This window comes from Nerophis ophidion, linkage group LG21 (genome assembly GCF_033978795.1).
Source record: "Nerophis ophidion isolate RoL-2023_Sa linkage group LG21, RoL_Noph_v1.0, whole genome shotgun sequence".
Lineage (NCBI taxonomy): Eukaryota > Metazoa > Chordata > Actinopteri > Syngnathiformes > Syngnathidae > Nerophis > Nerophis ophidion.
In genome coordinates, this window is record NC_084631.1 from 25848094 (window position 1) to 25867162 (window position 19069).

At 39.6% G+C, this 19069-nt stretch overlaps 1 protein-coding gene across 2 annotated transcripts in view; it reads left to right on the plus strand.

Moving 5' to 3' along the window:
- The window catches only part of rgl2 (ral guanine nucleotide dissociation stimulator-like 2), a 60285-nt gene that overhangs the window by 19218 nt on the left and 21998 nt on the right, over nt 1-19069 (plus strand). The window contains exons 3-4 of one of the 2 annotated variants that reach the window (XM_061882356.1): nt 16177-16224; nt 18124-18237. In XM_061882356.1, coding sequence (XP_061738340.1) covers nt 16177-16224; nt 18124-18237 — 162 coding nt within the window. The remainder of the gene's footprint in view (nt 1-16176; nt 16225-18123; nt 18238-19069) is intronic. The other variant, XM_061882357.1, reaches the window with a different exon arrangement.

The window sequence follows — 19069 nt, forward strand, 5'->3', positions numbered from 1 at the left end:
TCAGTTTTCATAAGTCTTTATGATGATGTTTATTTAAGAAACATTTATAATATATATATATATATATATATATAAAATGTATTATAATTGTATTTAGAAATTATTTATTTTAGCACATCATTTGTAAATTGTAACAAATAATTGTAATACATTTGAATAAATATGGAAATTTATTTTATATCAGTTTTCATGAGTCTACATGATGATGTTTATTTAAGAAACGTAATCTATTATTTAATACTAATTTATTTAGATTTAATTTTTTTATTTTAGCACTGCATAATTGTATGTAAGGTAATTTTTCATCATTTTTTATTTTACAGTATATTTGATGAGCATTTATTTTTGTAATCAGCCTGATCCAAGCCTTGTTGATTGACACATGCTTTAATATCATTTGACAAGGTTGTAAACTATAAGTAAACATTGAGTTCAATTAAAATCAAGAGTAAGAAAACAAATTCAGCGTAAATATTTGAGCGGGCCTCGAGCTCCTGTGTGGTGAAAAAGTTGGGTCCTAAAGTCAAGAACCCTTGTATTATAGGATAGGATAGGATAGACGTTTTTATCCCAGGATAGGATAGACGTTTTTATCCCTTATTGTATCTGCTGTGCAGATACAATAAGTCCACACAAAACAAGGTAAACAAGACATAAACAAAACAAAAGGGAGACATTAAAGAGCATTAAGGACAGGAAACGAGCACAGAGCTGATGCAACCAGCTACTATTTCTAAATACAGCTCCAAAACTAAAACACAACAAAAAAACAAAAAATGAGCAATAAATAATACATATAGCACAAATACGATTGCACCATACATAGACAAACACAAAACTAAACACACTTTCAACACACACAAGTATGACCAGAGTTGGGAACAGACTAAGAGAGCCAACTCCGTCCGAGGCTGCCCACTAGCTCTTTGTCAATGTCTGCACGTATGAGTGACAATCCGAGACTGAAGTGTGCTCATCCAGCGCCGTTAAAGCTTGCCCATCTCGACGCTCAACGCTACCTCTTGGCAGACCTTAGTGTGGCAGAGAGCCGGTGCAAACATGGGTAGATCTAAAAGTCCACAAAAGTAAAAAGCACCAAAAGCGGTGCAGAAGTCCCGAAAGTGGCACACCCTGGTGCGCAGTACCGAAAGGGCAAAAAGGCAAAAACAAGCGGGGAACATCAAGAACAGAAAGGAGGACACACGTAAAAGCGCAGATTTCCTGCGACCGGCAGCCACTACAGCGCCGCAATCTTGGGGGGAAGAAATGAAAAAACGAATTCCACGAAAACAAAAAGGGGTGTGTATATTGAACTGGTTAATAACAGAGAGGACAACATTTTCTCGTTTATTCCATGAAGATTAGTGGACCAGCCTGCTGCAGCTTCGACTTCAAAGAGAGGAGATAGCTACTCCCGAAAGAGACTTTTTACACAACCTCTGAGATGAGGAGCCAGGGAAAAGAAAGAGAGAAAGGAAGCATCGTGCTTTGGGAATGCCCCATGAAAACAAAACAAAACAAAACATTGTTTATCTTATATATATATATATATATACATCCCTCCATCCATCCATTTCCTACCGCTTATTCCCTTTTGGGGTCGCGGGGGACGCTGACGCCTATCTCAGCCACAATCGGGCGGAAGGCGGTGTACACCCTGGACAAGTCGTCACCTCATCGCAGGGCCAACACAGATAGACAGACAACATTCACACTCACATTCACACACTAGGGCCAATTTAGTGTTGCCAATCAACCTATCCCCAGGTGCATGTCTTTGGAAGTGGGAGGAAGCCGGAGTACCCGGAGGGAACCCACGCATTCACGGGGAGGACATGAAAACTCCACACAGAAAGATCCCGAGCCCGGGATTGAACCCCAGATTACTCAGGATCGTATTGTGAGGCAGACGCACTAACCCCTCTTCCACCGTGAACCCATATATATATATATATATATATATATATATATATATATGTGTGTGTATATATATATATATGTGTGTATATACAAGTGTGTGTATATGTATATATATGTATAATATACAGTATATATATAAACATATGTATATACACATGTGTATATACAAGTGTGTGTATGTATATATATATATATATATATATATATATATATATATATACAGTATATATGTATATATATATATGTATATACACATGTATAAATACAAATGTGTGTATATGTATGTATATATATATATATATATATATATATATATATATATATATATATATACAGTACATGTACTCAGTAGCATGGACTTCATAAAGCTAAACATTATTACTGCTTGTTCCTTTTTGGGTGTCCAGGGGCCCTAAAATGACAAGTCTGGACTTCCTGCCAGTTGGTAGTGCTAGTGTCACCAATGGAGGAGCGTCTGACATAACTTCCTGTTGGGATGGAAGAAGGAGAGAAATAGCTTCACAAAGCGACGGCAGCTTCCTGTGTTTGTGTCCACTGATAATGGATTTCCTGCCCGGAGCTGGGGGGGCCATGCGGGGGTGTTGGGCATACACAAAGCACAACAGGAAACAATAAGGGCCTGATCTAGTAAAAGTTAGTGTGTATTAAACCAGGTGCAAACTTGAGAGCACACGCAAAGCTGATCTACTAAACTGGTGCGGATGGTGTCTCTTAAGGTGGAACTGCAATTTTGGGGGGAAATTTTGCTTAATATTCATAATCCTATAAGAGACAAAAACTTGCAGGTATTTTTTTTTTTTTTTTTTAATTTGTAATAATATGCTCGTTCCAGGTGGCGAGCAATCATCGCTAACGAGAGTGCTCCGTTCTGCCTGTATCCCTCTCTAAAAAAACATCCAAAAACTACCAACAATACTCCATTTACATGTGGTGACCTGAATATAAACAAGTGTTAGCGATATTGTTATTATAAGTGCTAACGCAGACAAACTATTTTCGAGCTCACCCTGCTATATTGACATATTGAGCTGCTGCATCGCCTCTGAGTTGGTGAAAGTTAAATCTAGATTATAAATCATGTCTCTCACATGGATAGTAGAATGTTGTGGACATAAACCCACAAGTTGGTCAACTTTGACATCCAACTTAGACCCGGAGATGGCCAGAAAGACATGAAAAAACGCTCGTTTGCGGCACTTTTTTAACCCTTTGTTTTGTTGTTGTTGAATGCAAAAATGAACGTTGGGGAATTAATACGCCGCCGTATGCTTAAAATGATCAAAATACGTTAATATGATATGTCATTATGAATGATGCTACATTATATACATACTTACAGTGTGTATATGACATGTTGATTGAGTTAATCAGGCTGTTTTATAGGCGGAACAGAGCGACTACTATCACCTCCATTGTTAGCTGACTTTTGCTAACATTTATATACGACAAAGAATGCTTAAAAAGTTAAAAACGTGTTCTTGTCTTCCATAAGGATTGTGAATGATGTTCAAAACTTTAAAAAAAGAAGTGGAGTTTCCCTTTAAATGAGCAAAATACGGAGATCAAACCTTGTAACTGCAGATGTCCGATAATATTGGACTGCCGATATTATCGGCCGATAAATGCTTTAAAATGCAATATCGGAAATTTATCATTATCGGTTTTAAAATTATCGGTATTGGTTTCAAGAAGTCAAATCTATGACTTTTTAAAGCGCCGCTGTGTACACGGACGTAGAGAGAAGTACAGAGCGCCAGTAAACCTTAAAGGCACTGCCTTTGCGTGCCAGCCCAGTCACATAATATCTACGGCTTTTCACCCACACACACAAGTAAATGCAATGCATACTTAATCAACAGCCATACAGGTCACACTGAGGGTGGCCGTATAAACAACTTTGAAGGCCTACTGAAATGAAGTTGTCTTATTTAAACGAGGATAGCAAGTCCATTCTATGTGTCATAGTTGATCATTTCGCGATATTGCCATATTTTTGCTGAAAGGATTTAGTAAAGAACATTGACGATAAAATTCTCAACTTTTGGTCGCTAATAAAAAAGCTGTGCCTGTACCGGAAGTAGCAGACAATGTGCGCGTGACGTCACTGGTTGTAGGGCTCCTCACATCCTCACATTGTTTACAATCATGGCCACCAGCAGCGAGAGCGATTCGGTCAGAAAAAGCGACGATTTCCCCATTAATTTGAGCGAGGATGAAAGTTTCGTGGGTGAGGAAAATTAGAGTGAATAATAAAGAAGAAGAAAAAACAGGGCAGTGGGAGCGATTCAGATGTTATTAGACACATTTAATATGATCATTTTAGAAAATCCTTTATCTGCTTATTGTGTTACTAGTGTTGTAGTGAGATTTTATTGCCGTACCTGAAAGTCGAAGGGGTGTGGTCACGGGTGTGGTGACCGCCAGTGTCTCTGAGGGAAGCCACGCAGCTGCCTCTTTGACAGCTGCAGGAACAACGACGCAAGCTCCGCCCATGTCTACGGTAAGATCTGACTTATTATCACAATTTTCTCACCGAAACCTGCCGGTTGACATGTGGTAGAGAACCATGTTCGCTTGACCACTCCGTTCCACAGTAAAGCTTCACCTACGGGAATGTAAACAAGGAAACACCGGCTGTGTTTGTGTTGCTAAAGGCTGCTGAAATACACCGCTTCCCACCTACATCTTTCTTATTTGACTTCTACATTATTAATTGAACAAATTGCAAAAGATTCAGCTACACAGATGTCCAGAATACAGTGTAATTATGTGATTAAAGCAGACTACTTATAGCTGGGATCGGGCTGGAAAAAAATGTTCGCTACAACCCGAGATGTCACGCGCACGCGTCATCATACGCGTCATCATACTGATGTTTTCAACAGGATACTTTGCGCGAAATTTAAAATTGCAATTCAGTAAACTACCGGCCGTATTGGCATGTGTTGCAATGTTAAGAATTCATCATTGATGTATAAACTATCGGACTGCGTGGTCGGTAGTAGTGGATTTCAGTAGGCCTTTAACACTGTTACAAATATGCGCCACACTGTGAACCCACACCAAACAAGAATGACAAACACATTTCGGGAGAACATCCGCACCGTAACACAACATAAACACAACAGAACAAATACCCAGAACCCCGTGCAGCACTAACTATTCCGGGACGCTACAACATACACCCCTGCTACACCCAACCCCGCCCACCTCAACCTCCTCATGCTCTCTCAGGGAGAGCATGTCCCAAATTCCAAGCTGCTATTTTGAGGCATGTTAAAAAAAAGAATGCACTTTGTGACTTCAATAATAAATATGGCAGTGCCATGTTGGCATTTTTTTCCATACCTTCCGTTGATTTATTTTGGAAAACCTTGTTACATTGTTTAATGCATCCAGCGGGGCATCACAACAAAATTAGGCATATTAATGTGTTAATTCCTCGACTGTATACATCGGTATCGGTTGATATCGGAATCGGTAATTAGGAGTTGGAAAATATCGGAATATCGGATATCGGCAAAAAAGCCCTTATCGGACATCTCTACTTGTAACGCATCTGTATTCATGAATATGCAGAATATAGGCTGATTATCAGAAGGCCAATAATACTGCGAGGAGAAGATACAAATATAATCACTCAGCACGCTCAGTGTGATTTATCAATGCCAAAACTGTTCAACGAGCACAAATGATTGACCTTAAGTAGGTCAATAATTCATAACATTGATTTTTATTAATTATTTTTTTTGACCTATTACAGTTTTAATTTGTTATCAAATCCCACTAAAATGTTAGGGGTTTTCAAATGTCCCACACAAATCAATTATAATATTTTTACATTTACATTAACATTTTATACATTTATCCGTCGATTATACTTTTTTTTTTTTTTTACGTTTTTGTGTTTTTGTATGTGTTTATTTGCCTAATGCCCTTTTTGTGAAATAAACCTTTTTTATTGCAAACACACAAAATATGCAATATTTCCCCCCCCCCAGAAAATATTTGAAAGTGGAATATTTTATTGGAGCATTGAATAAGTCAACAATTCATCACAACATTGCTTTTGATTGATTATTATTATTTGAGTAATTACTTATTTAATGGGGGGGGAAAAATACATGTGTTTTTTGAGTCAACGTTGAAACTTTTTCTCGTTATATTTCACATGTTTACATGTTTTTTCCTGTTTTTAATAACAGTGTTTTTACAATGTGCCAAAGACCTTTAAATAATGAGCTACGGCCCGCGCTTGATCTAAAATACCATGTCTTCCTACACTCATAATTTTTGCAGATATATGCATTCATATGTATAAAATATCAAGACCGCAATTGTGGAGCGAAAGACGATAATTTGGTTGCGTCACAAAAACGTGCAACCGTACTCTCAGCGTCTCGTTTTTGAGGAATCCCACAGTAAGATATGAGAAAAAAGGTGTGCCCCACCCAAGGGACCGTCTCACTTGCAGCACATTTTATCAGATGTCTTCACCACACAAAGAAAGGGGGGTATTGTTCTGGAAGTATGTGTGTGTGTGTGTGTGTGTGTGTGTGTGTGTGTGTGTGTGTGTGTGTGTGTGTGTGTGTGTGTGGAGGGGTGGGTGGGGGGGGTTGTATTTCTACCCTTCTTGAGGAACTAACAAGGAAAAGTAGCTTCCATATGAGGAGGTGTGAACAAGTTAGGACATAAATCACGGTCCCAATATGGAAAGCCATTGCATCTAATAGAGAATGTCTCATTAGCACCCCTGGTGGTGAAATCTATCACAATTAGGGTGGTCCCAAAAAGGAGGGATTTTTCAAATTGACTGTGTCAGTTTTAAAAGTGCTCCTCTTCTGGTCAACATATGAAATAACAAGTGTGTGTAAGAAATTGAAATACGCCCTCTTTGGCCAAAATTGATTGAAATAAATATGTGCAGTGGGGCAAAAAAGTATTTAGTCAGCCACCGATTGTGCAAGTTCTCCCACTTAAAATGTTGACAGAGGTCTGTAATTTTCATCATAGGTACACTTCAACTGTGAGAGACAGAATGTGAAAAAAAATCTCGGAATTTTGAAGAATTTTTTTGCAAATTATGGTGGAAAATAAGTATTTGGTCAACCATTCAAAGCTCTCACTGATGAAAGGAGATTTTGGCTCAAAATCTCACGATACATGGCCCCATTCATTCTTTCCTTAACACGGATCAATCGTCCTGTCCCCTTAGCAGAAAAACAGCCCCAAAGCATGATGTTTCCACCCCCATGCTTCACAGTAGGTATGGTATTCTTGGGATGCAACTCAGTATTCTTCTTCCTCCAAACAAGACGAGTTGAGTTTATACCAAAAAAGTTCTATTTTGGTTTCATCTGACCACATGACATTCTCCCAATCCTCTGCTGTACCATCCATGTGCTCTCTGGCAAACTTCAGACGGGCCTGGACATGCACTGGCCTGAGCAGGGGGACACATCTGGCACTGCAGGATTGATTCCCTGTCGGCGTAGTGTGTTACTGATGGTAACCTTCGTTACTTTGGTCCCAGTTAGAAATACACATCTTTATACATCTAGAAAAGGGTGGTCCCAAAGAGGTAGGCATTTTTTGGAGGTCTCGAAAAGGTAAAAAAATACATGTGTGTGTGTGTGCGTGTGTGTGTGTGTGTGTGTGTGTGTGTGTGTGTGTGTGTGTGTGTGTGTGTGTGTGTGTGTGTGTGTGTGTGTGTGTGTGTGTGCGTGTGTGTAAATGTTCTTGAATTTCTACCCTTCTTGAGACACCAACAAGGAAAAGTAGCTTCCATATGAGGAGCGGTGAACAAGTTAGGACATAAACCATGGTCCCAATACGGAAAACCATTGCATCTAATGGAGAATGTCTCATTAGCACCCCTGGTGGTGACATCTATCACAATTAGGGTTAGGGTCCCATAAAGGAGGGATTTTTCAAATTAACTGGTCAACATATGTAATAACAAGTGTGTGTAAGAAATTGAAATGTGCCCCCTCCGGCCAAAATTAAGATCAAATAAATATGTAAATAACGACATAGTGTAATAACTTCAAATAAATAACGAAGATTAAAAAACAATTACCCAAAAAAACTTAAAAGCAATCTTTTTCTCACAATGTGTTGAAATTTTTCTTATAAAATTAAGAACAATTTCTCATATTCTTTCTGTTTCGGTTATATTGAAATATTTTCTCGTAAAATTATAACATTTTTATGTAAAACTATTACTTTTAAATGCAAAATGGTGACATTTGTCATATAAAATTCTGACTTTTATCACCTAATCGCCAGTTTTTTTGGTTGTTCTTGTAAAACAGTGACATTTTTTTGAGTAAAATTATAACTTTTGTCATCATTTTGCCAAGTAAAATTCCGATTATTATTATAATGTTGCCAACATTTTAATGTTTTCTTATAACACTTGTGACTTTTGTCAAATAAAATGGCGACTCTTTTCATGAAATTGCCCAAATTTTAAGCTTTTCTTTTAAAATTGTGACTGTTATTGAGTCAAATTCCAAATTTTATCTGTCTATCTGTGTTGGCCCTGCTATGAGGTGGCGACTTGTCCAGGGTTTACGCCGCCTTCCGCCCGATTGTGGCTGAGATAGGCACCAGCGCCCCCCGCGATCCCAAAGGGAATAAGCTGTAGAAAATGGATGGATGGATATCTGTTACGAAATTGGAGAGTGGATCCCAAGGATGCAGAGATGTAGTTTGGTTATAGTTCAATCAATCAATCAATCAATGTTTACTTATATAGCCCTAAATCACTAGTGTCTCAAAGGGCTGCACAAACCACCACGACATCCTCGGTAGGCCCACATAAGGGCAAGGAAAACTCACACCCAGTGGGACATCGGTGACAATAATGATCCAGTGGGACGTCTGTGACAATAATGACTATGAGAACCTTAGAGAGGAGGAAAGCAATGGATGTCGAGCGGGTCTAACATGATACTGTGAAAGTTCAATCCACAATGGATCCAACATAGTCGCGAGAGTCCAGTCCAAAGCGGGTCCAACTCAGCAGCGAGAGTCCCGTTCACAGCGGAGCCAGCAGGAAACCCTCCCAAGCGGAGGCGGATCAGCAGCGCAGAGATGTCGAGGCGGATCAGCAGCGCAGAGATGTCCCCAGCCGATACACAGGCAAGCAGTACATGGCCACCGGATCGGACCGGACCCCCTCCACAGGGGAGAGTGGGACATAGAAGAAAAAGAAAAGAAACAGCAGATCAACTGGTCTAAAAAGGGAGTCTATTTAAAGGCTACAGTATACAAATGAGTTTTAAGGTGAGACTTAAATGCTTCTACTGAGGTGGCATCTCGAACTGTTACCGGGAGGGCATTCCAGAGTACTGGAGCCCGAACGGAAAACGCTCTATAGCCCGCAGACTTTTTTTGGGCTTTGGGAATCACTAACAAGCCGGAGTCCTTTGAACGCAGATTTCTTGCCGGGACATATGGTACAATACAATCGGCAAGATAGGATGGAGCTAGACCGTGTAGTATTTTATACGTAAGTAGTAAAACCTTAAAGTCACATCTTAAGTGCACAGGAAGCCAGTGCAGGTGAGCCAGTACAGGCGTAATGTGATCAAACTTTCTTGTTCTTGTCAAAAGTCTAGCAGCCGCATTTTGTACCAACTGTAATCTTTTAATGCTAGACATGGGGAGACCCGAAAATAATACGTTACAGTAGTCGAGGCGAGACGTAACAAACGCATGGATAATGATCTCAGCGTCTTTAGTGGACAGAATGGAGCGAATTTTAGCGATATTACGGAGATGAAAGAAGGCCGTTTTAGTAACGCTTCTAATGTGTGCCTCAAAGGAGAGAGTTGGGTCGAAGATAATACCCAGATTCTTTACCGTGTCGCCTTGTTTAATTGTTTGGTTGTCAAATGTTAGAGTTGTATTATTAAATAGAGTTCGGTGTCTAGCAGGACCGATAATCAGCATTTCCGTTTTTTTGGCGTTGAGTTGCAAAAAGTTAGCGGACATCCATTGTTTAATTTCATTAAGACACGCCTCCAGCTGACTACAATCCGGCGTGTTGGTCAGCTTTAGGGGCATGTAGAGTTGGGTGTCATCAGCATAACAGTGAAAGCTAACACCGTATTTGCGTATGATGTCACCTAGCGGCAGCATGTAGATGCTGAAGAGTGCAGGGCCAAGGACCGAACCCTGGGGAACTCCACACGTTACCTTAACGTAGTCCGAGGTCACATTGTTATGGGAGACACACTGCATCCTATCAGTAAGATAAGAGTTAAACCAAGACAGGGCTAAGTCTGACATACCAATTCGTGTTTTGATACGTTCTAATAAAATATTATGATCGACGGTATCGAAAGCAGCGCTAAGATCGAGGAGCAGCAACATAGATGACGCATCAGAATCCATCGTTAGCAATAGATCATTAGTCATTTTTGCGAGGGCTGTCTCCGTCGAGTGATTTGCCCTGAAACCGGATTGAAAGGTTTCACATAGATTGTTAGACGCTAAGTGTTCATTTAACTGCTCCGCAACAATTTTTTCGAGGATTTTTGAAATAAACGGAAGGTGAGACACCGGTCGGTAGTTTACCATGAGGTCAGGATCGAGGTTAGGTCTTTTAAGAAGAGGATGAATAACCGCTTTTTTGAATGCTAGGGGAACAGTACCCGAGGAAAGTGATAAGTTTATAATATTTAGCACTGATGGACCTAATAATACAAAGAGCTCCTTGATCAGTTTCCCTGGAAGAGGGTCAAGTAAACATGTTGTTTGTTTTATTCCATTTACACGTTGTAACAATTCCTCTAATGTTATTTCCTCAAAACGAGAGAAACTATTTTGGAGGGCAGTATCCGCCGTATATACAATCGTGTCAGTGTTAATAGAACCCCGTTGTAGCTGGGACGCATTGTCTTTAATCTCCTTTCTAATGACTTCAATTTTCTTACTAAAGAATTGCATAAAGTCATCAGCTGAGTGGGTGGAGCTACTGGAAGGAGTCCCTTGTTGGGTTAGCGATGCTACCGTACTAAACAAAAATTTAGGATCGTTTTTATTGCGGTGGATGAGATTTGAGTAATAATTAGCTTTAGCTAAGGTAAGCATGCGTTTATAAGTTATTAAACCATCACTAAATGCTTGATGGTGCACCTCAAGTTTAGTCGTGCGCCATTTGCGTTCCAGCTTTCTGCATAATAATTTCTGAGCTCTAGTTTCTTCTGTAAACCACGGGGTGCGCTTTTTTGGAGCCTTTTTTAACTTTAGCGGTGCTATGTTATCAATGGTTCCTTTATTTTGGTGGAAGTTGAACGTAGCCAAAACAAAAGGCGATGGTGGAAATACAAAAACACACCATGAAGAATAACTATATCAACCAAAAATAGAACAGAAAGCGCTAGACAAAGCTAGGAACAATACAGGCTGGGAAAAATACCAAACAGGAGTACAAAGTACAAAAATAAGGACGCTAGACGAAGCTAGGATAATTTACTTCAAAAACGAAGTAAAACAAAGAAACAAAATGCTAACTAAAGGCGCTAGACAAGGCTAGGATATAAATAGGCAAACCTGTGAGGTGCACAAGACAGACTAGAAAGACTGCGAGTGTGAAGGAGGCCAAGACACTTGCAGTGGAGACAAAGTTCCGGCACTGACAGGCCGTCAGCACCCAGACTAAATAGGCCACCTTAATCAACTTCAGGTGTGCAAGATTGCCCAGCGTCAGCTGCACTCCAGACTGTGGGCGAGAGCGAGACTAAACATGACGTGCAAACCAACACAGAAAATCATGAAAAATTCAGTTCACCACAATATCATAAGATTGCACAAATGTTCAGTTTTTTCTTGTAAATTTTGACTGGCGTTGAGGAAAATGACGACTTTTATTATAATACTGCCAAAATTCTAAGTTTTTCTCGTGAAATTGTGACCTCTTTCTTGTGAAATTCCAACTCCTTTTTCACAAGCTTTTTTATATTTGCATAGTATCTATACACTGCAAAAAATGAATTCTAAGTAAGATTAAATATCTCAAATAAGGGTGATATTTGTCTATTTTCTGTCTGAAGATAATTATTCTCACTAAGCAGGTTTTATGTTAGAGTGTTTTACTAGTTTTAATGGTTTTGTTCCTAAATTATATTACAGCTTGTTGCTGAGATGTGATGACCTATATTGAGTAAAACATGTTTGAAACTAGAATATCAACTGATGCAAAGCTGTGTCATCAACACTCACAAGTATAAAACTACTTTTTTAAAGTAATCATTTCTTATTTCAAGCATGAAAAAAAAAAAAAAAAGACTTTGAGACAATCGTGTCTCATATTAAAACAGATGACAGCCAAATGGACTTTGCTGTTTTATTTTCAATGAAACACTAGAAAATTCTCAGTCATATTGTAGTGCAGTTGTTATTAGTGAGAATATACTTATTTTAAGGAATTTTTGGGTCCATTGAGGTTAGCTAATTTACCTTGTTTTGGATAGTTTTGACAAGCCAAATGTTCTTGTTCTATTGTCAGATAATTTTGCTTAGTTCAAATAAAATACTCCTTAATTTTTGTATGATTTTTTTCTTGTTTTTGAACACTGAATTTTTGCAGTGTATATTATTAATGTTGTAAATACAAATCTTTATATATCTAGAAAAGGGTGGTCCTAAAGAGGTAGGCTTTTTTTGGCGGTCTCAAGAAGGTAAGGAATACAAAAGTGTGTGTGTGTGCGTGCGTGCGTGCGTGCGTGCGTGTGTGTGTGTGTGCGCGCGACTGAGTTAATAATAGTGTGAGTCCTTGCATGGAGTCTGTGTGTAAATAATGGGTGTGGCCTAGTCAAGGCCAGCTCTGCAGGGGGCGGGGCCGAGCTGCTGCCTTCAGGTGTGTCTTTTGCGAACGAGAGAACGTCGTAAACACTCGCCGCTGCTTCTGTGGGGAGAGCGCAAAGTGGACGACGTCTCAGAGGCCGACAAATGAGAGACAATGCGGAGAGTGGGTCTCGCACCTGTAGCGCCGTCCTGAAAATATCCAGGAAGCTCCGGTGCTGCTTCCTGTCTGGACTTGCCAGAGGAAAGGTCTGTGATCAGTGTGTGTGTGTGTGTGTGTGTGTGTGTGTGTGTGTGTGTGTGTGTGTGTGTGTGTGTGTGTGTGTGTGTCTGTGTGTGTAGGCTTGTTTCCTGGGAAAGACACGAGTACATTTGTGTCGAAGGAAGGGGACACGGTGAGTGGAAAAACTGGTTATATGACGCAGGTCCCGCAAACGCAAACACGGGCCTGCTTGACCTTTGCTGATTTAGAGTCAAAAAGGAGAATTGAGTGTTTGTTGTGGTTGATCAGCGTTAAACAAAGACCTGCAGCTCAGCTTTCCAGGCGCGCAGTCCAGTCCGCCGCGGTCTTCAAGGAGATATTGTCGCCGCCCGTGTGCGTTCTGTTGTGTTGCCGTGGTGATGCCGGCACACCAAGTGTTGACTCACAGGTGTAAAGCACCTGCAGCAGACCCTGCCCCCCATTCACGCCCCCGGGCCCTGCACGGCTTGCAACAGCGCAGAGCGTCGGCAAAACAAAAACAAGGCAAGCAGGAAGTCGTCATGGGAGGGAATGACAACTCCTTAGGCCTTTTACCGCCAAACGTTCCGGGAACTTAAAGCTTTGGTTCCTGGCACGAAAAAGTTTCTGTAGAAGTGTGTGGTTTGTGTTTCCACGCATTACGAACCAGGCTGACGACGTATGCAGGAGTGGCCCGGTATGATACCATGTAAATAAACAGACAATATTAGCTCATATTTCTTTGACTAAAGTTTAAAGGCCTACTGAAACCCACTACTACCGACCACGCAGTCTGATAGTTTATATATCAATGATGAAATATTAACATTGCAACACATGCCAATACGGCCTTTTTAGTTTACTAAATTGCAATTTTAAATTTCCTGCGGAGTTTCCTGTTGAAAACGTTACAGAATGATGAGGCATTTTTGTGACGTTATTGGTTGGAGAGGACATATTAGCCAGCACCACTTGCGGCTAAAAGTCGTCTCTTTTCATCGCGCAATTACACAGTATTTTGGACATCTGTGTTGCTGAATCTTTTGCAATTTGTTCAATTAATAATGGAGAAGTCAAAGTAGAAAGATGGAGTTGGGAAGCTTTAGCCTTTAGCCACACAAACACACGGTGTTTCCTTGTTTAAAATTCCCGGAGGTGAAGCTTTACTATGGATCAGAGCGGTCAAGCGAACATGGATCCTGACTACATGTCAACCGGCAGTTTTCGGTGAGAAAATTGTGGAAATAAGTCGCCTCTTAACAGAGATCAGCTGAGCTTGCGCCGTCCATGCAGCTGCCGTAACTTCTCTCAGAGACTGGCGTCAACACACCCGTGGACACACCCCTCCGACTATCAGTTTCTATTTAACTCACTAAAACACTAGCAACACAATAGAAAGATAAGGGATTTCCCAGAATTATCCTAGTAAATGTGTCTAAAAACATCTGAATTGCTCCCAATGCAATCGCCTTTTTTTTTTGTAGTCCTTCACTATCAATATCCTCATCCACAAATCTTTCATCCTCGCTCAAATTAATGGGAAAATTGTCGCTTTCTTGGTCCGAATAGCTCTTTGTGCTGGAGGCTCACATTATAAACAATGTGAGGACGTGAAGAGCCCCTCACACCAGTGACGTCATCATCTGCTACTTCCGGTAAAGGCAAGGCTTTTTTTTAGCGACCAAAAGTTGCGAACTTTATCATCGATGTTCTCTACTAAATCCTTTCAGCAAAAATATGGCAATACCTCAAAATTATCAAGTATGACACATCGAATGGACCTGCTATCCTCGTTTAAATAAGAAAATCTCATTTCAGTAGGCCTTTAAGTAAATGGAATATGAAGCAGTAGGTTGGAAAACTATATATTAAAAAGTGTACTGGATTTGACACAAAAAAATTTGGCTTTTGTCCGCGTGTCCGGCAGTCGTTACATCAGTACAAGATTAATTAATGAGGGTCGGTGTGAGGCGATCCTTCATGGGCTTGTGTCCATGTTCGTTGTAATGAAGGTCCGACTACGTTGTGGTGTCTTTTTTTGCCTCCTCACAATTAAAAACTGATTAAATTCTCAAAATGAAGGTGCCGCAAGGTGAAAGCTAACTACGTAGAAAACTACGTAGCTAAAATGCTAACTCAGTGGTTGTCCAGCAACCCGAAGTGTTACAGCGAGACTGTGAGGGTTTGGACACATTTAAAGCGTTTCTGATCACTATATATGTATATATCACTATATAAGGCTACATACATATGTGTATATATATATATATATATATATATATATATATATATATATATATATACTGTGTATATATATGTTTGTGTATATGTATATATACTGTATATATGTGTATATATGCATATATACTGTGTATATATATATGTGTGTATATATACTGTATGTATGAGGCGGCATAGCTCGGTTGGTAGAGCGGCCGTGCCAGCAACTTGAGGGTTGCAGGTTCGATTCCTTCTTCCGCCATCCTGGTCACTGCCGTTGTGTCCTTGGGCAAGACACTTTACCCACCTGCTCCCAGTGCCACCCACACTGGTTTAAATGTAACTTAGATATTGGGTTTCACGATGTAAAGCGCTTTGTGTCACTTGAGAAAAGCGCTATATAAATATAATTCACTTCACTTCACATATATGTGTACATCTACATGTATGTATGTATATATATATACTGTGTATATATATGTGAGTGTATATATGTATATATACCGTATCCATATATACATATATATCTATATGTATATACGCATATATACTGTGTATATATATATATATGTGTATATATATTGTGTATATATGTGTACATCTATATGTATGTATGTATATATATATACTGTGTTTATATATGTGTGTGTATATATGTATATATACTGTGTGTATATATATATATATATGTATATATACTGTATACATATATACATATATATCTATATGTATGTACGCATATATACTGTGTATATATATATGTGTGTGTATATATGTATATATATACTGTAATATATATGTGTGTGTATATATGTATATATATTGTGTGTATGTATATATATATATATATATATATATATATATATATATATATATATATGTATATGTGTGTATATATGTACGTATATATGTGTGTGTGTGGGTGTAATTCCTACAACTTCTGTATTGTACAGGAAACTATTAATTGTACACTCCCATAGGTGGAGTCGTTACCCATGAAGACGACCTGGTACTGTCCTCTGGATCTGGTGAGGTCAACCTCCATTTGACAACATGTTCACTGACAACAGCCCATCACCATTATTTCAGTGTCCAGCCAAAAGCTACAGTGGTACATAACACTCGTTAATGTCATTGTGACGCTAGAATGTTCCATTTTTAAATGGCGAGCCCAAAAGTTTCAAAAGTTAGTTTATTGCCATTCGATTTATTTTTGCACATGACAAACTTAAACATGCAGAACAAAATGCAAGCAATAGGAGATAGCAATAGTAATACCTGCTCAGTGCAGGTAAATGTCCACAACATGACACCAGCAACGTTCAAGTCCGCTGGTAGACATTCCTGTTTTTTTTCAAGAGTTAAAGGACAACTGCACTTTTTTGCGGGAATTCTGCCTATTATTCACAATTCTTATGTAAGACGAGAACACATATGTTTTTCTTTTTTCATGCATTCTAAATAGTAAATAAATGCTCAAAAAGTTAGCTTACAATGAAGCTAATTGGTGTACACTAGTCTGCCTGTAAAGCACTCTAAAAAACATCAATATTTCATATACACGCTGTAAGTTTATATGTACTGTTCATGCAACATTTACCGATTTTGGTCATTTTAAGCATAGTGCCACGCATTAATTTTTACAGACGCATCACAATCTTTGCTTTTCCCTTCAACACTCAGCATCAAGGTTTGGAATTGGGGGTTAAACCACCAAAAATTATTCTCGGGCGCGGTCACCGCTGCTGCTCACTGCTCCCCTCACCTCCAAGGGGGTGATCAAAGGTGATGGGTCAAATTCAGCGAATAATTTTACCACACCTAGTGTGTGTGTGAAAATCATTGGTACTTTAACTTAACAACAACACTACTTATGGCACATAATACACCAATCACCTACCATACAATGTCTGCTCTCACTGGGATAACGGCCGAGGGGATGTTTATGTCTTCCCGTTTGCATGAAGAAAATTAATCATAATCCTCTCAAAGGGTTAAAAAAAAAAAAATGTCCCACAAACGAGCGTCTTTTCGTGTCTTTCTCGCCATCTCCGGGTCTAAGTTGGATGTCAAAGCCGACCAACTTTGTGGGTTTATGTCAAAAGCCTCCTACTATCCAGTTGAGAGGCATGATTTATAATCTGGAATTAACTTTCACCAACTCAGATGCCATGCAGCAGCTCAATATGTCAATACGGCAGCGTACGTCGTGAGTTCAAACCCCAGCCGAGTCATACCAAGGACTATAAAAATGGGACCCATTACCTCCCTGCTTGGCACTCAGCATCAAGGGTTGGAATTGGGGGTTAAATCACAAAAAATGATTCCCGGGCTTGGCCACCGCTGCTGCTCTCTGCTCTTCTCACCTCCCAGGGTGGGATCAAGGGTGATGGGCCAAATGCAGAGGATAATTTCACTTCACCTAGTGTTTGATTGATTGATTGGTTGATTGATTGATTGATTGATTGAATGAAACTTTTATTAGTAGATTGCACAGTACAGTACATATTCCGTACAATTAACCACTAAATGGTAACACCCAAATAAGTTTTTCAACTTGTTTAATTCAGGGTCCACGTTATTAAATTCATGGTAGTGTGTGTGTGACAATCATTGGTACTTTACTTAAACTAATAATCTAGGTAGCGCTCTGTGATCACGGCCCCGCTAAAAGTAGTTCCTCGGCGTTAGCGCTTCTAATTACAATATCGCTAACACTTGGCTGATATTCAGGTCACGACACCTAAATGGAGCATTGCTGGTGCTTTTCGGATGATGGTGTTCTCCCATCATCTACATTGTTAGCCACCTCTTACTCGCCATATTTTACGATCTAGACTGCATTTAAAAAAAGAAAAACACTGTTGTCTTAAATAAGGATTGTGTTCAGTGCCCTTTAAAAATAGTTGTTCATCTCTACATGGAAGCGGAGATGGGAAGCTGAGATGTGTGTTCAGTCCACAGTGGTGGAGGAGGAAGAGGACGGAGTGGTCTACACAGTAGTGGTCAAACAAGCGCACGGCTCACCCTCCAGCCCTACGGTAAGACGCGGCATCACCGAAAACAACCCCCTTCTCTGAGGGGCCGTTAGGGAAATTATTCAGAATTACCTCTTACATACACTACTGAAATGCTCTCACATAAACAACTGAAATCTTTTTCCCTCACACACACTACTGAAACACACTTATACACACTACTGAAACACTCTTGTACACACTACTGAAATGCTCTCACATGAACAAGTGAAATGTTTTTCTCTCACACACACCACTGAAACACTCTTATACACGCTACTGAAATGCTGTCACATAAACAAATGAAATGCTTTTCTCTCACACACACTACTGAAACACTCTTATACACACTACTAAAATGCTCTCACATGAACAAGTGAAATGTTTTTCTCTCACACACACCACTGAAACACTCTTATACACGCTACTGAAATGCTCTCACATACACTACTGAAATGCTCTCACATACACTTCTGAAACACTCTTATACACACTAGTGAAATGCTCTCACATACACTACTGAAATGCTCTCACACACACTACTGAAATGCTCTCACATACACTACTGAAACACTCTTATACACACTACTTAAATGCTCTCACATACACTACTGAAATGCTCTCACACACACTACTGAAATGCTCTTACATACACTACTGAAATGCTCTCACATACACTACTGAAATGCTCTCACACCCACTACTGAAATGCTCTTACATACACTACTGACATGCTCTCACATAAACAACTAAAATGTTTTTCTCTCACGCACACACACACCACGTGCTTGTGGGAGACCACAATTTCAGTAGCGTGTATAAGAGTGTTTCAGTAGTGTGTGTGTGAGAAAAAGAT